Source organism: Ambystoma mexicanum, chromosome 5p (genome assembly GCF_040938575.1).
Source record: "Ambystoma mexicanum isolate Mex_15411 chromosome 5p, UKY_AmexF1_1, whole genome shotgun sequence".
Taxonomy (NCBI): Eukaryota; Metazoa; Chordata; class Amphibia; order Caudata; family Ambystomatidae; genus Ambystoma; species Ambystoma mexicanum.
In genome coordinates, this window is record NC_090930.1 from 1,247,010,743 (window position 1) to 1,247,031,234 (window position 20,492).

Here is a 20,492-nt window from a genome sequence, read left to right on the forward strand (position 1 = left end):
TGAGTCCCCATCTTTTTCAGCGGAATTATCTTTGCCTTCAAAAAAATAGGGTAGTGAGATGCTTGAGGCAATTCCAAACAGACTGACAGAGTTTTTCGATGTGGGTACTGCTTCTTGAGGGAGAGGTACATAGGATGGTCAGCATTCCTCCTTATGTGTACAATGTTGAGACAGGCAGCAAGATCAGTCCTGGCAGTGAGTGGTGAGAGCCCTGGAGGAATAATTGTTGTGGGTGCTGCGATAATTTATCTTGAGTTGTATGAAATGTTCTATTCTTTGCCCTTGTCTCTGTGGACTTGGTTCCATCGAATCCACCATGCAGAGCTGTACAGAAAGGATAAACACACTTCTTCATACTTTCAGACGAGAGCAAGCTGACTCCCACCATCTGGGATGCTTCTCTTACCACTTTCCCCAATACTATAAATCAATGCAAAGAAGAGTGCTGGAAGCCTCGTTCTTTCAAGTTAGGAGGGCTCTTATGGATACGTTTTGCTCCCATCTCTTCAACAGATAGAAGTGTACACTGTAGAGAACAACATGTTACTGAAGATGGGAGTTTGGTTCTTCTATCAACATTACTAAACGTATCAATAAAGTCAACTGCAAACCCCATCCTAAAACACTGAACAGACAGGGACCATTGTGCCTCATTATGAGCTCATCTGTGTTGTAGAAAAGTGGTGGCAATTGTATTACTACCACTTTTTTGGAGGTAACGGAAAAACCACAAGTTCTACCGTACATACAAAGTTTGGAGCTAAAGTGGAGGATTCACCTGCAAAAATGTTTTGGGGTAAATCCTTTACTCCTGAAAATGACCATATTTACTGGGAGGTGCTGCTGCTCACAGTAAACACAACACAAATCTGCCAGCATTTGTATCAACTACAAAAATTTGGGTTTTGCACAAACATAACACCACTCATACTCCTGTGGTAATGTCCCAGGACCAAGTGGTGATAATGATAAACACGTGTGGTGGTTAGTCATCAGATTTGCTGCTGATTAACTGAAAAAATAATGAAGTGGCCTATTGTCTTGGGAAGTTGATTGATTGAAGTGTAGTCAACCCTACATTTCAAGGTAGCACACTGCTCATTTGCTCCCCAATATGGCTAGTGTGCATTTATGACTCTACACAATAGATGCTATATACCCATCTGGCCATCAATCTCTCATAGGAATTGAAGATGGGATTATTCTATAACATCTGGACGACTTATTCAGTGATTGACTTACTGGAAACATGTTCGTATTTGAATAAAGTTCTCCTCTGATGTCCATCTTTACAAAGATGATACTTTGGACCCTGAATATTGTTCACTGATTGTCATTAGACTCCATGTTTTTGCTAAGCTAGTTCTGTCCTTTTGATAAAACGATATTCACACTTCTACATATAGGGGTTGGGTTTCCCACCCTCACCCAAGGGGAAAACGAACAGCTATAGTTATTGGCTATGAGAGGTATTACTATGGATTTCATATTCCAACCCAAGTCCATAGATATTACTCCTGCTCCCCACTCCCAAGCAAATACAGTGTATTAGTAGAGTTGCACAACGTTTTGATTTGGAAATCTCTCTTTTTTAGAGTGTTACAGTCTCTACCTGCACTAGGCTCTAGGACCCTTCTCGAAATATGTGCTTGCATTGTTCTGCATCTATTTTGACAGTGTGCTCTAACGAGTTAATTTCCCAGAGTATTATAAATATGTGTTGCTTCGCTTAATGTTATGTTCCACTTCCCTTGTCCATGTGTTTCAAGATTTAAAGAGTTATTGTGATGCCTCAGAATGCTTATGCTGTCCTTTTGCTGACAGGAATTCTTCCCAAGCACTTTACTTTGAAAGAATTCGGCCAACAAAACATATCGATATATATATATATATATATATACATATATATGGGAGGTAAAGGGGCAAAAGGGGTGGAGAGGGGCTTGGCAAAAGGGGGACTGGTATAGTGAAAGAGGGGGATTGGGGGAAAGCCCACAACAACAACAAAAAAATATATGAGTTGTGTCGGTGGAATTCAGATGAAGTAAAATACTTCGAAGGAATTGCTGTCAACAACACGACATGGAACGCTCAGAAGGTTGTTCTGCACTGTCTTTTTCTGACATGATAAATTTCAATTCGAAATGTGTAGCTGTTTAAAACAATGTTACTAACAATGTACTGAAATCAAAATGGTTACTTAGGGTATCCAACGTAATGGTTGTTCAAGTGTACTGTTGTGATGAAGCTGAGGGAATGTTGAATTATCATCTGAGGGATCTCTCAGACAAGCTTGCCGGGCATGCAACAGGGTGTGCCATCATTGGTTTCACATTGTATTTTGGCCTGACTGACCTGAGATGGAAAGAATATCTGGCTGTCACCAACTTTGCACTGAGAGCAGATGCCCAGTAGACTCACTAGCTGAGCGTTACTGGGAGAACAGTAACACCATATCCAATTACCTGAACATAAAATTACTTTTCCTACTCCATACACAAGGGTATACTGTCATTCTTTAATTTGGCGTGGACTGCGTGGGCTTATTCTTTGCAAACATAAGAGCACCTTCATGGAAAGGACAAAAGTTTAAAGCTGGGATGACCATAGAAAGAGATTATGGCAATCACCCTCCCACATCGAAGGGCGGAAATGACCGGTTACGACCCACATGCCCGAGCTTAGGCAGGACCCAGCAATGCAAGGGCCTTAGTGAGGGATGTGGTCCGTTAACAGCCATATCCGCCCCCGACAAGGGGATGATAGCCATTTGCAACCCAGGGATCATCTGCGTATATTACGAAAGCCCATTCTACACACCAGCAAAAATGGCTGCTGACATTTATATGGCTGCGGCATGCTAGAGGAGCACCAGGACAGGAGCACAAATCCCTTGTCCAGCAGGCAAGTGGGGAGGGAGGGGGCTGGAGAAAGGGTAAGGTTTGTTTTGGGGCGTGGGAGGAGAGTGGGGACATGGAGCGGCAACAGGGAGAGGCTCCCCGTTGCTATCCCACAATCGAAATCGTGCCACCCGGGGAAGGGTCTCAGGTGGCTGGAAACAGTGGGTGGTACACAGTGTACTCGCCCACTGTTCCAGCCGCCTGATTGGCTGAGCGCCCTTCCCAGGATGTGGATGCTGATGAAATGGTTGCCTTTTTCCAGATATCCTATGTTCTTCGGACATTAGTACCATATACATTGAAATCACAGCAAAGCAATGTTTTTCGAACTACACCAGGGCTTGTTGAGGAGTTGTAGCGAGCATGGTAAAAGTTTTCTTTCAATAACTGAATGCATTCATGCAATGCAGTAGTACCTTTGCATACCATTGTGTACCTGATATGTCACTGCTCATGTTTCATTGTGAACCATGCAACTTTTGAGGCCATTACTACTTCATTGTGGCATATGATCTCCCTCACTACAGGGCCATACTCGCAGTATGGCATAGCAAGACAAATTGCAGTAATTCCATTACTGTCCATTTTTCCCAGCACTGCCATACTCGCCATGAGCCAGGAAAGCAAGGTGATGCCATGATAACTTGATTGACATTCACTTATCATAGCCACTGTCGGTGTTAGCCATGTGCCTTAGAATTGTTACATGTTTCACTGAATACAGCAGCAAGTTGATTCTTCTTCTATTTTTCAGATGGCTTTTCGAAGCTTGCAGAATATCTGTACCCACATAGGCCTTCATGTGCTTAAAGGAGCAGGGAGAGGGGGATATCTTTCGATTACATATTTCCTTTATTTTAGTGAGCTATGCAGACTTTTTTTTAATGCATGACATTAGAAGAAAACAACCCAGGTAGAACTGCATACATATTTTTGTAAATCATAAATAAATATGAAGATACACGTTTGCTGCCAGACAGGCGTCCAGTACAGACAGAAAACTGTTAATATCATTACCTGTTACATCTCACCCAGCTTCAGAATCACACCACTAATGAGTACACCGACCACAAACAAATTATCGCACAGATGCCAGGATTTTATAGAAGGGGACAATCATATGACTTATTTAGGGGATTCTACAGCGATTGTGAAGGTGTAACTTGCCGCATTTATTTAACCTCTAACAAATGTGAGTAGATAGCGCTATAAAACTTTTTAAACAATGCTCTGCGTGCGGCACCTTTATGGACATCAATGTCACTGTGAGAAGGAGATAGTAAGTCAAAGTGGAATTTGTAAGCGCAATCGAATGGCCTCCAAGAATAACAGAGTACTACCTTGCCGTAAAAAGTCTTTTTTCACATTTATTACAAACTGAGACAGAAGCAGTATAAAGCCTTTTTTTAAAAAAAAAAAATAAACAAATTTAAACATAAGTATGCCTTAGTCGGAACTGTAATCTTTCCAAAAATCCTATATGCGCTTAGCTTTGAGCCAGGCAATAGTCACTTGTTATCGAGGTTATTTATTTCATCAGTGCCCAATCTTTCGGAACCCATTCCCCCTGAATCTCTGGTCCTCATTACGGGTCTGGCGGTAAATGTGCTGGTAAAATCGTCAGGTTCCTGCCGGACCCGTAATGAATTACCAACGCCTGACTTCCCGGTAACACCAGGGTATTCCGACCCCTGCGGCCGGGAAGTCAGGCGCTGATAATTTCGTAAGTCCCCATTCCCGTGGAGTCCAACAGGACTGAACGGGAATGGGGACCATGGAAGCACCGGCACCGTTAACAACGGTACCGGTGCTTCTGTGAAACTATGCGGGCGGGCGCCGTTCCACCCGCTGGGTCTGACCCTGGAGTGCTATTGTATTTTTAAATACAAAAAAATGAATCAATATAAAATAAATGTCTTTTGTATTATAGGACACAAGGATGTCATAAAGCCATAATTCACCACATATCATCCATGTCCGAATTTTGGCAAAAATGCCAGAAGGACTTAAAACAAATCTTGTACATTTAGAGAGGATCTGTGCTAGAAATTGGCAACAAAACTGAAACAAATTACATGGTTATGAATCCAAAAAAATAACAAGTTGTTTTAGCCCCCTGTTCTTTGTTCCAGATCCTGATGCATATGTCTTTATGTTGTATACACCAGTCCTTAGTGTACCTTGACACTTGCTTCCATCTCTTTTTATCACTGCAGCTCCACTCAGACCAGGACAAAGGAGATGGGTCGCTCAAATACATCCTGTCAGGAGATGGGGCTGGCACTCTCTTTGTGATTGATGAGAACACTGGTGACATCCACGCGACCCGCAGAATTGACAGGGAAGAGAAAGCAACATACACATTACGTGCCCAAGCGGTGAAACGCAATTCGGGAAAACCCGTAGAGCCGGAATCTGAGTTTGTAATTAAAATTCACGACATCAATGACAATGAGCCAACCTTTCCAGAAGAAGTCTACTCGGCTACGGTGCCTGAAATGTCTGACATTGGTAAGTTTCTCCAATATGTTCTGGATCTCATAGCATGTTCTTTTTGAAAAACACAAGGACTTTGTGCTAGGCCTGTGCCTGGTTGACTCTTGGGAATCTAAGCTGATAAACAATGTGACCGATTCACAAAGAAGTTACTATGAGAAGCTCTACATATCCATGACAACAACACGAAGAGGGCCATTTGAGTGACAAAGAAGTAACTGGTTGAAACTCTGACTAGCTTATTGCTAGATGTACACCAGAAATAAGTCAGAGTTACTCACAGTGACTTCTAAATGATCAGCACCAAATAGAGTAGGTTAGCTGCAGATTTGGGAATCTAGTCATATCACGTTTCATCACATCTTGGAGGATCTGTTCCATACTAAGGGTCGGCATTTTAGCAATAACATCTGAGCAGCATTTTATGTTTGCAGAAATAATCAGAAACCAAGTTTAGCAGCTATATCCAAACATATGGGCATTTAAGAAATACAGCTCAAAATCGTCTTCTGGTAAAATGTGACCTGTGACATTTATAGTTAAATAAATGTGTAAAGTCCAATCACATTTTCCTACAGGATGATTATACAAAGAAAGTAAATAAGGTTCACAACCCAGATGATACCTGTGAGGGAAGTGAATGAGACATGTGCCATCAGGTGACGGTTGGGAGGATAAGCAGCAGGAGAAGTGAATCTCTGTGGAAAGCATTTGTGAGAGTCACTCTCACAGGGTTATTGTTGGTGAAAGTGGCAGAGGTCCTGGAAGTGGTTAATACGATTCAGTGTCTGCATTTTGAAGTGAGTGAGCGTGCCATTGGGTGATACTTGAGAGGAAGGAAAGAGGAAGAAAAGAGAATCCTAAACTCAACTTGTTAGACTCACTGGGCCTCATTACAACTCAGGCGTTAAGGGTTAACGCCGTCGTTAACCCTTAATGCCTGATTCCGATTTTAACGGCTGCTTTTAGCAGCCGTTAAAATCCATGGCGCTAAACCGCCTTGGTGCTAATTACGCCACCGTAATTTACGGTGGCGTAATTAGCGCCTTCCCCACTCCCATTATGCCCTATGGGGCAAAAATGGGAATGGGGAAGGGTAAAATGGGAAATGGGGATTTACCGCTCCACTCACCTTGGAATGGGGCGGTGAATCCGCCATCCACCATGGTGTAAACATAGTTTACACCATGGTGGTAAAGTTGGCGTACTTACCGCCTGGGTCGTAATGACCCCCACTCTCATTTTGATTTTGTAGGAGACATACGCAGATGTGCAAGGAGACAAACCATTTAGTTTTCACTCTTCCAGTAAACAAGCCATTGGATGGCACTTGGGAAGACAAGCTTAAGTAGCAGGGGAAACATCCAGGTAGTTAATGTGAGACACAAGCGTGCATGATATTTGTGGGCAAAAGTATCAGACATTCAGAGAAGCAGGAAATACCATTCCTTTTTTTCTCTTGATGTGAATGAACAAGACACTTGCCATTGGGTGACACGTGGTGGGGGTGCATAGGTTTAGGGCACCTTGGGCTAGACTCATGCTTACATACTTTTTCAAAGGGAAAGTAGCAGATATTTATGGACTTTGGCGCTATGATTCAGCTTTTGCCTCTTGAAGTGAGAAACATAGTAAGAAACATAGCAGCTAGTGACTCTTATTAGGAGAAATGGAAAATCCAGTGGGCTGCTGTGTGGGAGAATCACACCTGCATGCTAATTGTGGGAGAAATTAGCAGAGATTCAGAGTGGTGGGACATACCATTCTGTTTTTATCTCTTAAGGTCTGCGAACAAGACACATGCAAATGGGTGAAATGTGAGAGGAGGAAGAAGAGGAGGAGTAACTCATTCTGGACTGATTATGCTATAAACAGCCTGGCATGAATTTTGTGTGAGCAAGAGTAGCTGTGATTCAGGGAGCCATGAAAAACAGTTCAGTGTTTGCCCCATGGAGGGATTGAATGAGACATGCACAATTGGGTTACATTTGGTAGGGGTAGTAGGTAGAGTGTAGGATTTCTAAGAGTGTCTTGTGTGAGATCATACGCATATAATTCATGGTAGAGTACGTTTCAGAGAGTCAGTTAGACAGGAGATCTCATTCACCTTTCATCTCCTGAACTAAATGAATGACACACGGTTCATCAGGTGACACTTTGCTGGAGAGGAAGGAGGAGAAAATAATCCCTAGGTGCATGTTGTTCGAGACTTATGGCAACATGATATTTGGGAGAGAACGGGGAAGAGATTCAGAGGGTGACTGAAACTATTCAGTTTACTTCTCTTGAAGTTGGGGAATGAGATGTGTGCCATCGTGTGACACTTTGGACGAGGAGCAAGAAGCAGAGAATAGTTCAAGGCAGATTACAGAGGACTTACATATACATGATTTTTGTGGATGAATGTGGCAGAGATTCACAGACCTGTGAGGTTCCTTCAGTGTCCATCTCTTGAAGTGGGTGAACGAGACATGTGGCATTAAGAGGCACCTTGGTGGTGGGATCAGGTGCAGCAGACAATCACTGAGGGCACCTTTTGATAGACTCATGATGGACTGATTTTACTTTGATCTCGGCAGCATTAAGTTGTCGTCTCTTTAAGTGACTGAATATTACATGTGCCATCAGGTAACCCTTGGGATAAGGAGCAGAGAATCCATGAGGGCAGCTTTTGTGCTGCTCATGCTTACTTGGTTTCTGTGGAATAAAGCAGCAAAGATATAGAGAGGTGGGAGATACCATTCCGCTTTCAAACCTGGAAGTCATTCATAGGGACCTGTGCTATCAGGTGGCATTTGGGAGGAGGAGAAGGAGCAGCAGTGAAGCCCTCAGTGCAGCTTCCGTGATCTTTGAAGAGATACAGTGGCAGAGATTTGGGTAGTCAGAAGATACCATTCAGTGTCCTTCTCTTAATATGGGTGAACAAGACACATGATATCGGGGACACTTTCAGGGACACATTCGGAGCAGAGAGGTCATGAGGGCAGCTTGCACAAGAGTCATGCTTATGTGATTGTTGGGAGGGTATCTCATAGCTTCAGGGAGTTGTGAGATACCATCCAGTGTTCATTCTTTGAAGTGAGTTAACACGATAAATGCCATCTGGTGACACTTTGAAAGAGGAGCAGCAGGAGGATGGGGAACACATAATCCATCATGACAGCTTGTGCACGACTTATGCATTTGTGAGATAAAGTAGCTGAGATTCAGAGTGACACGAGATCCAATTCAGTGGGTGAACAACACTTTAGCACAACATTTCTGAGGCACCCACATGATCTACAGGCAGGGGAAGGCATGCTGCCCAGGATCATTTCACATTTGGAGCAGCACCTTCTGTGCACAAAACTGCACATGCTCGATTTAAGTTATCATCCAACTCAACTTCCACAACCATGCTACAAGTAATTCTGAGATCACATCCACCAGTACAAATGAATGACATCTTTACATTGTATGTAGAATACCACCACCACTACTGCCAGTAGCAGGATGTCAGGATAAAATGGGCCCGTGTACTGTTAGCCCAGAGGAAAAGTACAATGTTTGCATGTATTTATACAACGGAATCTTGTCATTTGCACACTTTGACAGAAACCAGTCTTCAAATATAGGTCAGGGAGAAACTTGGTTACCATGTCTATTAGGCCCCATCTGCTGTAGTACCATAGAGTTATAGGAAGAAGTGAATTGTTGTGTAGTACAAACCTCTCTATACCATCATATCAGCAACACTCCACCACTAGTCTGCACACTTACCTGTAAATGTTGCAGCTCTATCATGGATTGAAACACTAAGCCAATCCACTACCACACCTGTGGTATTTAGTGGTGATCCCTCATTGCTTCAGACCTTTATTTTGAAATTGCTTGAGCGAGGACAGAAAGAGCAGAAGTCACATGACAGACAGGGCTTACATGATGCCAACCTTGCAATTTTGTTGACAATAAACCTCTTGTGCCACTGTTTTGCGGAAAACTCTGCATTCCAGTGGCATATGCAAAAAAGCTAATCACTGCTAGGAAGTTCCCAGCTGCCATGCTTTTTCCTCTTGCAAGGCAGTACTGGAATTGTATGATACTGTAGGTGTCACCTGATGAACCCTGTGGCATTCACTTAGTTCAAGAGATAAAAAGGGAATATAACTTCAGTTGGAAAAGTTAGTGAATGAGTAGTCAATAAGCCAAAATAGCACTTCATCTTGGACTTGTGGCTCAGTGATCAGAGTGTTGACTACACAGCCATCCCAGCAGGTTGGGATGGTAGCGCCTCTCTGGGGAGACAGCATTATGATGGGAACTCTCCCCATCCACACTCTGTGATACACATTGGGTAGTGTCAAGACCAGCCGAGTCCCTGGTGGCTCACTTCACCCACATGCAAAGATGGGAAGTTCGAACAACTCACCACACTCCACATCCCTTTCTCTGAGGCTATCCCTAGTTCTATAACGATCCTCCGTAACATTCACATTGCTCTGTACTCTGAATTTGTGGTGTATTACACTCAATGAGTATAGCTGAAAAAACTGAAAAAATATAAAAAATAAACGTAACACTGGTGTGTGTTTCTTTCTGACAGGTCCCCAAATCAAGGGGTGTCATGATCTATTCTTAGTGTAAACCTCCCTCCTTCTAAGTAGTACAATAAGGATTCCATAGGCCAGTTCCTGGCTACTCCCTCCAGCACTATAGTACCATAAGTCTTTCCAAGGGAAAATAGTTTTAGGCTCAAATGCACACTCACATGTACTTTTAGGATTCTGTCTTTCTGACAAGACTGCCTCTATGCCTACTCTGAAGGAATCAGTTTGCAATAAAAAAAGTATTTGAAAATCCTGCCATCTTTAAATGGATGGGATTGCATAACAAGTCTTTGGGCCTCATTACGAATCAGGCGTTAAGGGGTTAACGGCGCCTTAAACGGCGCCAACCCTTTACACCTGATTACAAGGTCCCTTAGCGCCATGGTGATATTAACGCCTGCTTTTTGCAGGCGTTAAAATCCATGGCGCTAAGGGACCATGGTGCTAATTACGCCACCGTAATTTACGGTGGCGTAATTAGCGCCTTCCCCACTCCCATTATGCCCTATGGGTCAAAAATGGGGAAAGGTAAAATGGGAAATGGGGATTTACCGCCCCACTCACCTTGGAATGGGGCGGTAAATCCGCCATCCACCATGGTGTAAACATAGTTTACACCATGGTGGTAAGGGTACGACCCAGGCGGTAACTTACCGCCTGGGTCGTAATGAGGCCCTTTGAGTTGTTCAAACGATTTGTAACATCCCAATACATTACCATAGTGCTTTTTTGTTTGTCTTTGTAGGGGTTCCGCCAGAGTGAGACAAGCAAGAATAATGTTTCAGTATTAACTGAAGAGGCCCACAAATGCATTTATTTTTTCTTAATATGTGGCATTAAGGTTGTTCTTATCTTCCTTCACTATTTTCTCTTGGAACTGGATGAGACTGTTACTTACAAAGAAACATGTATTTAATGTCATTCTGCAACAGATGGCATTTGACAGTGCTAACTTTTAAACCAGTGTTTCACAGGGTGTTTTGGATCTCATACAAGTGTGACCTATGATAAACCCAGGTGGGACTATATATTAGGACAACATATTATTATCTAGTTGATATATGCCCTGGAAAACTATTGGTATGGCCTCAAAATGATAACCATAATAACTGATGAACCCATATGCATGCATCATTGTAGGCCGACCCCAACCCTCACGCAAAATGATTTGTCTCACAACATTTTGTCAAGCGTTGGCAATAAAAGGCCGTAGGATTTTATTGTACGGATATTTTTATGCAGATAAACAAATAATCACATATCATAATAATATCATACTTTTGGCAACTGGGTCCTGAGGTTACCCCCTCTGGTCCGTGCCGCCTTCTCATGTCCTACGACTCGTTGTGGACACCTTACAGTGCCCTGTACTTCTTTTCCTTTGTTCTTCTCCCTTATTTGTAGGGTGGAGGGTTTTGTGGTAAAGAAGCAAAGTGTGGAAGACGCTGAGTGAACAGCGAACCTCCTGTCAGTTTGGTTCCCCATTCAAGGTCCACAAACAGATTGTGTTTTCTTAGAGCATTCTGCTCTTATTTATAAGACCCAGGGAAGCTCTGGATCTTTGATGTGTATAGTAGTGGGGGCTGTGCGCCAGCTCCCGGCCGGATAGCCAACATGTCTGGCCCCCCTGAGGAGGGGGGCAGGTCTTTGAACCTGGGCCCTGCGTGACTGTTGGTTTTTCGTAGTTGCTTAGCACCTTGTTATTTGGAGGAAGGGTGAGGCGCTTGATCACACCTCACCCTTCCTCGGCTTGTGTGACAGAGACTGCATGTCTCTGTGCTTGTGGGGGAGAGGAGCAGGCGTTTGGACGGGAGCTGCCCCTCTCCTAGCCTGCCGTATGGTAACATCATTTAGTCTGCCTCGCCTTGGGCGGCCTTCGCAATTTGCCCAGCAGCTGGAATGGAGTGGATGTCCTGTGGAGGTTGAACAATAGGTGGTACATTGATATTATCCATCCAGCATGGTTTAAGAAGGTTTTCTTGTTATCACCTGGGGATAGGGGAACATGCCAATATCTCTTCATGAGCTCTAAAGTGGGGATATACTTGGTGTTTCCCAAATGTCAATGACCTCATCAGTCTTTGGCATTGAAAAGGCTTAGATCTCCTTAGCTATCATCAGGTCCTCTTTTCACAGGTACTACTTGAGACAACCAATGACTTTGTGAGGGCTCACTCACTTAGAGTTTTAGCACTTTTCTGATCTCTTTGTGGATGAGTTCTCTCCTGTCTTCATGCATTCTATAGGGTTTTAACTGGACAGATTGGCTGGCCGGTATATTCATGTATTGGCAGAAACCCTATGTTCAGCCTAAATCTGCAGATAGTAAATCTGGAAATTGTTTCAAGAGCTCTGCAATGTTTTGCTTCTGCTGGCTGCTGAGGTGTTCTGGGATAAGCAAGCCGAGTGCTGCCACACTTTTTACTAGAAAGTTTGATTCTTATTCTCAGAAGTGTGTAGGGGAATAACAATTAATCTTCTACATTGAACATTTAGAGCATGGCCTTTTTTGTCATGTAAGCCTGTTTCTGTGTGTTTGGGATAGATACATATTTACCAATTCTCACACAAAGGTGAATGGTTTGCGTGTAGAGGGCTTGATTTTCACCCAAGTCTTCTTGTCTTTCCAAGGTTTCCTTCAGTCTTTCATTAACAATTCACAGATTTTGCCAATAGACTACCTCAAATGGGGAACATCCAATGGAACTTTGGGTTGTTTTCCTAACTGCAAAAATAGCCCACCGGATCAGTTTGTCCAGTTCCTATCTTCTTCTCTTACTGTCATCCTCAGAATGGTTTTGAGGGTTTTGTTACATGTTTCTATTAGTCTATCTATTTGATGGTGGTATACAGATGCTTGTATGTTCATTTTTCTTTAAAGTTATTTTACTTTGCTCATTAGGTTACACATACCTATAGTATCTAGTTCTGTTAGGATAACACGAGAAAGCCAAACCTGGAAAAGCATTGTAAGAAGTGTTTCAGAATCTATTGGATGATATTAGATCTCAGGGGGGACACTTCAGGATAGTTGGTTGAATAAACTAGAATGCCCAATGAATATTTGTTAACTTATGTGGAAGGTTCCAAACCACCTACAATGTCTAAAGCAATGTGTGGAAAAAGGAACCTCAGTTATGAACAATGGCGGCAATGGTGCCCCTGGGACTGAGTGATGTGAAGTCATCTGATAGATGACAGATGTCTCATTGTATTTCTTTATGTGATGATTATTTCAGGGTCACCTTCTGAAAGGGGGTAGGGATTAGTAATTGATAGCAAGCTTTAGCTTTAACATTGTCCTACACAGTTTGCTGAACCCACATTTCTCTATAAAATATGCCATTGCTGGTCTTTCTCTGCTGTCACTGGGATAACTGGTCTTAATGCATCTTATAGGAACGGGTAATTCAGCTGGGAGTTATGACAAATAAGGGCTATGAAAACATTGCTATTATTTTCTAATGTGGGTGGTGATCGGCCCCTTCAGAAGGATTGGGGAGGGTTGCTGTAGTTCAAGAAAACCCTTCTGAACCCCGAATGTAGATCTCAATGGATGATAATTCTTGCACCCTAGGGTAGGGTACACGCTCAAAAATAGTTGAGGTTTGACATCCCTTACATTGACTGAATAGTTATCATCATCACTTTTCATCAGTGCAAATTCACATTGAACTGGGCAAATATTCCATGAATCGGCCCCAGTGGAGATTCAGCAGGAATGCGGATTGGTGAGGAGTGCTCCGGAGGAAGCATATAGAGCCCCCGTTTTGGCCTATCAAAATAATGCCCTGAAGCAGGTCCAGTAATGCTGGCTACACTGCCAATATCCTGACAGATTTTATGTAATGTATAATGATATCGTTTTTTAAGCACACATTACGACCCTGGCGTTAAGGGTTTAATGGCGCCGTAAAAGGTGTTGGCGCCGTTAAACCGTTAACACCTGATTACGAGGTCCCTTTGAGGGACCCGACCTTAACGGCTGGTTTTACCAGCCGTTAAAGTAGGGTGCCGCAAAGGGACCTCGGTGCTAATTACGGTACTGCAGCTTGCGGTACCGTACTTAGCGCCTTCCCCAGTCCCATTGAGCCCTATGGGGCGAAAATGGGAATGGGGAAGGGCCATGGTGAAATGGGGAAATACCGCCCCGCTAACCTTGGATTGGGCGGTATTTCCCCATTCCACCATGGCGGACTCATTACAACACCGGCACCAACCATGGTGCTAATAGCGCCATGGTTTAGCGCCGGGGTTGTAATGAGGGCCATGTGTTCATTATTTGTTTGACGAAAGTAAATTATGAAATATTCTGGTATGAGGAGTACGAATTGATAATTGACTTATTCTCTGTACACTTGATGCAATATAGTACACCAAACAAAGCATACTGAATTTAATCAGTAGTGGAATACCAAAACGCTATAAAATAGGAGGAATGTGGCAAAAAAGTCTCTCTCTATATATATATATACTTTACTTTATGAAAAATCAGCGCTGAGATGTTATTTGCTACGGATTAATGAAAGACTCTTGTTTGCCATTTCAGCTAGTACAATGCATAGCAGCACAATTCCGGGCGTCACTCCATGGACTTGTGCTTCCTTCTTATCCATATATGGAAGCATACATATGTACAGTCACACAGACATTCGTGCCATAATAACGACAGGATCCTGCGGTGGATGAGCGTCTGCGGGGTGTGGAGATGTATTTCACAAGTTCAATTAGGAACTGTTCCGATATGTTATAGTCCACTTGTTTGCAGAGTCACACATTGTCCAACAAATGTTACACTGAATAGAAAATCGGATGCCAGCTCACAGGGTGGGATGCAAAGCTCGAGGAGAAAACATACAGACACATGCAAATGCATTGTGTTGAATAAACACAAGGACTGGATCAGTGTGCTGGATCTTTATTCTAAAGTTAACTCTTTACAAAGTTAGGAATGTGCATATTGCTAAATCGCCTTCCTCCGCTGGCATTCTCTGATTTGCACGTGCCATTACATCAGCCTGCTGTACCTTCCAGACATTGACACAAGGTGCAGTGCCAAAGCACTTTACTGAAGGGCTTAGTAATTAACCCAAGAAGATGACACCAATGCTATTGGTCTTTAAAGGACTAATTGAATGTGGGAACTGCTGGTTAGCACAGATCCAAGAAACAGATGTTTTTAAATGGCGATTTTCAAAGCTATAATTCAGCCCTTTCATTTGACAGATGCTCGTCCTTAACTTACAGGGACAATAGCTCCTAAATGATTATTAGCATGCCACCATATTATATACCCGTTGACATGATAAGCGTGATATTTCTCTCTCCATTTCACTCACTGGTCTTATTTCCAATGGATGCCAAATTCATCGCCCAGTGTTATTCTCTGCCAGGGAGCATTACATGCAAAAAAAGGATGGGCACATTATGCAGGCTACGGATTCCTGAAATATGGGCATTCATTTTTCATTACCAACTTTCATTCGTAAATGATAGCAACAAAAACACTTTGTCAAGGACAGGGGTGGACTGACCTCTAGGTAACTCTGGAGATTTCCCAGTAGGTCTCTGCATCCTGGGCCTCTTTCGTGTGGTATTTCCAATTTTATCCCATAGGAAAAGGGTTGGGCTGGCTGAAAATGTGTAATATGGGGCTACTTTTGAAAATTATTTCCAGGGCCTCTTTTGGTTCCCAGTGCACCCCTGGCCAAGGATCTGCGCATATAGAATGAGCTTCTGGGATAATCTGAGGTGCAAAGTGAAGGAGACATAATTTTAAGAAATATATATATGAACCGACCTCGCAGTGATTATCATGGTCAGGCTTACTACTCACATCAGTTCATCTTAAGAGTCCCCACCGTGCAGTTATTTATCCAAATTGTCCAAAGAGGTTAGATTGTTGAGTTTGTCTCCCTTGTTCTACTTGATGACCTGATGCCCTTGACACGCTCTTCCCCTTAACTCAATGCCAGTCAACGAGCCGGTACAGACATATGTCCCCAGTGACCCCGGAATAATAAAGACCTATTACCAAGTAGAAGTCGCAGGGCCATTGTCGTGCTGCACAATTGGCTTGGCATAACTCTCAAATTGCTAAAGTAACTAATAGCATTAAGAAAAAACAATCAATGGTGTTTTTATCGGTTCCGTGTGTTAATATCCCGGCAAAAATATCATAAAATACAAAAATATCGCCATATTTTTGACGCAATATTGACACATGGCCCCTGCGGGGGACACCCCCGCCACTCTCACATTATTTTAAAAAGTGCGGGGGACACCCCCGCAACCACCGCTCCCACAAATTATCCCAGCCAAAAATATTGCCTATGGCGAGACCAACGTTCATGTGTACGGCAATATTTTTGGTGGGGATATTTTGTAGGGATACCGTCTTTATCTACATCTCCCACTATTTTGTGAGATATAAATTGAAGGTATTCCAATCCATGATCTGATTTCTAATGCAAACCCTACTGAGTGCATGTAGACTTCCTGTCCTTTTATACATGTGGTCTTTGCAATAGCTCTCCTAACTCAAATTCAATGAAATTGTTGTAAGATTCTCATAAAACATCTGTTATTTGGGAGCACCATGTTTTATTTGTTCAAATGTTCATTCCACAACATAATGGTGATCCTTACCAGTGAAAAGGACGCCAAATGAACGATATGCCTCTTAATGTTATTGACCTTTAAAATCAGTTGCCCATCTACAAACAATCTAAAGTTTGGAGAGGATGTGCTTGAAACCTTGTGGGCTACTTCCAGCTCTCTATGGACTCGAACCCAGAACCTCAAGACTACCCAGCAGGACGAGCACATGGGGCTCAATGTACATGTTTCCTGGTTTCTGGGTCCACTCCTAAGAGCCTTCTAAGTGTACCATTAATTCTGTATAGATTTGTTTTCTTCCAAATTGGACCTCACACTGACTGAGCTCAGGAGCTGCTGAGTTAGGAAAATGCGTGCCAAACTGAGTCTGCCTTTGGCAGGACTATGCAGATTATGGAATTCCAGAGAACATCACAGCTGTGTGGAGAACACTGGCCAAATGAAATGAAATGCTCTGGGCACTGCAAGTTAAGAATGTAGTATTCAATTGGCATTTTTACTATGTAGTGAATGTGAATCGCTATTTTTTTAAAATATAATTGGGAGCATGCAAACCAGTGCTATTTACTAACACCGCGAGAAGCAATGTGCTTTGCTATTGATCAGCACTAAAGCAAATAACAGAGAAATGCAATTTTACATGCAAAGGCAGTAGCATGTAGCATGCTGGCTGTCCGGAAGAGTTGAATTGACTGAGGTGCGGTACAATTAGTCTCATGAAAGTGTGTGAAGGAATGAAGGGTGTGCAGCAGCCAAAACCCCTACTGCCTTTGAAACTTGCAAAGGCACACAATGGCAGTCTGCGAGCAGTTGGCACGAGACGCAGCATTAACACACGTGATGCAGAAATCAGGAGAAAAGTCATCCTTGGCAGAAGGATCACACGACATTTAACACCACAGTTCCTTACTGCCGAATGATCTGTGGGGAGGGGTACGCTCCCACATATGTGTATTAAGTGCAGATGGATACAAATGTCCTTTTGCACTGATTTTAAAATAACTCACATTAAAGAAATAAAAAACAACATACATTACAAAAATAGTGCAAAATAAATAAAAAAGCGAGAAAAACTAAAATAATGAAGCATTAATCAATACACTTCAATTCAAATAAAACATTTAAATCAATGTATGTGTAAATACAATATTTCAAGCAAAATCAAATCTTCCTCACATGAAAACGCCCCAAAGTTCTTAATTGTCTGCAAAGCCAATGTCCAGATACGATATGCTGCCACTGTATTTGCAATAGAGTCGGCTGAGTATATGGTATACCAAAATTGGTCCGATTGAATACTACTCTATGTAGAGCTGAAGTCACCATAGCCATTCAGATATATGTCCTTACGGTCAGGGTATCCTGTTAGTATATGCCTTGAGGACTCGATGCTAAATTTGCATGTACAGCAATAAAACGTCTCAACAAGGTACTAACACATTTCAGTGAATAACTCTGAGATACATTAGGATCATGGCCCTGAGCAGCGTATTGACAATATTGTTTCCTACATGTTAATACTGTGATTGATTGCGAGCTATCCCGGTTTGAATTTCTGGTTTTTAATGTATTGATAAATGATGCAAACTCATTCGCTTTAAGCAATTGTCTGTCAATATCAGTCAAATGTGAGGATACAGTTTTGGCCAAGTCAAGATATACCAGATTGTCCTGTTTAATAAGGGGATGTTTAGCAATCAAAGTGAATACAATATCCTTGTCATCTTGACTGTACATGATCTTGATAAACAGTTTACAACATGCCACCTTCCAAAATGAAATTAATGATGGTAGCCCCAATTCTAGATTTAATGACTCCAAAGGGACTAATTTTGGAAGGCCAAGTAATGATCGCAATATTTCACCTTCTGGGCAATCTAGCTAGCTGAAGTGCTCTGCCTGTAGAGTTTCTAGTTCATACATTATACAAAGGCTAACATATTTTTTTATATATCAGGCCTTCAATCCACCCCAAACATTTTCTATTAATAAAACTTTTAATTACGTGCTATGGCCCCATGGCTTTATGATATAGCTTGTCTTTGTAAAAAGATACTGACGGATAAAATCTAATGGGATGCCTGAGATAATTATATGAATCGACCACTTCAAGGGTTTCCCTGCCTGCATGCTATATGAAGAGTAACTTGTTGAACTAGCTCCAGCCCAGTATCATAACTTTTGTTTTGCTATGATTGACCTTTAGGCTATTACTTTTCGCATAACAATAGAGGACATCATTCGATCCCTGCAGCCCTACAGGGTTACGTCAATCAGGACCGTATCGTCAGTATATGACAGTCACCCCATCGACATGTCAGTTAGTTTAGGGGGAACATTGCAATATTCACTAAGGTAGTCATTCAAGTCAGACACATATAGGTCATAAAAAGCAGGGGCGAGCCTGCATCCCTGCTCTAACCCTATATTGGTGTTAATAGGTTCTGAAAGAATAACATCCTGTGACATCCTAATAGATACACTCCTATTAGAGTATAGCAATTTGATATAGTACAAAAGGGTTGAATTGATCAATTTTTCTAAATCATCAATCAAACGCAGATGAGTAGTCAATGAAACACAGATAAAGGCTGCGATTCAACTGCAGGGATGTGTCGCCAGCCAAAAGCTGGAAGGCCCAAAAATGGTGACTCATGCTTTATCTGCTTCTGAATCCTGTCTGTTGGAAACTAAGTAATTTCTTAGACTCAGCCCATCTGTTTAGCTGGTTATGCAGGATGGAAGCAAAGATCTTACTACTAGAGTCTTGCATAGCCAGCAGGCAGATGTTTGAGGGGTCAGTCTGTCTACCCCTTTTGCGCAAAGGGCTAAGTATCGAGTGGTGCCAACTATTGGGAACATTACCTGTGACCATTATGTGAGAGAAAAGTAAAAATAATAGCTCTGTCCATAGACTCACATTTCTCTTGATGACAATGTTGGCCACGTCATTCGGCCCCAGAGTTCTAGAAGCCTTATGTTTACAAATGATGTTATAGATGTCATCTATATCAAAGTTGATAAAAAACCTTCAACACTGTGTTTTTACTCTCAGGGGGTCAAATTCATTTAAGGTGCATTCCCAAAAGAAATGACTGATGTTCTCAAACCATGTATTCTCGGCAATGCCACTAATCTCCCTGCGATTTTGTTTGTATACATATGTCTAATAGATATGTCAGTACATTTTTGCATCCTGCGATTTTAACATGATGTATATCATTTTCTAGTTTGCCAAACCTCTATAATTTGTATATTTCCACAACCAGCGCATATATCTTAAGCACAGTATACCTAGATTACTATTTTTTTCAGATGTTGTAAAGGATTTACAGAGCCTTATCTCACAAATGGTTATACAAAAGTGCTTCTTCTCATTATGGATAGCTATATCAAAAAGAGCTGTGTTTCTTCCATTGTGTTGATTGTATATGGTCTACTAGGGAGGCTGGGAAGGAGATTTTATTATAATATTCCAAAATCCCAACAGTTCCCGTGTAACATGCCCATAGATGAAGACACACTGTTAGATATACATGTACTCTCTCCACATGTGCAGTTGACCATACCATACATTTCCCCTGTGGGTTAATCGACAACCTTTTTAGTGAGACCATCTAGAGCAATTTATTTTAAAGGGAAGAGGCATGACTTTGAATACTGCCTGGTCACTCATTGGAGTGAAATCAACTTTTGTAGTCTGTCACCTGTGCATGCATGTGATAAGAGGTAAATATACAATCGGGAAAAAGAAGCATGTTGCCCACTTCGCCAAGCGGTCACAGATCACAAGGACACACATCCAGTTGTAATCAGTGATAACAAAGCGCAACTTAATAACACGTCTAACCAGAGCCTGCACTTGCTCAACAGCTTTGTTTGATTGATGGCA

The 20,492-nt window shown here is 42.2% G+C and overlaps 1 protein-coding gene across 4 annotated transcripts in view; it reads left to right on the forward strand.

The window, feature by feature from the left end:
• Nucleotides 1-20,492, forward strand: part of LOC138481515 (cadherin-10-like) — a 1,315,401-nt gene that overhangs the window by 936,331 nt on the left and 358,578 nt on the right. For all 4 annotated transcript variants that reach the window (XM_069613702.1, XM_069613701.1, XM_069613700.1 and 1 more), the window contains one exon: nucleotides 5,117-5,411. In XM_069613702.1, coding sequence (XP_069469803.1) covers nucleotides 5,117-5,411 — 295 coding nt within the window. The remainder of the gene's footprint in view (nucleotides 1-5,116; nucleotides 5,412-20,492) is intronic.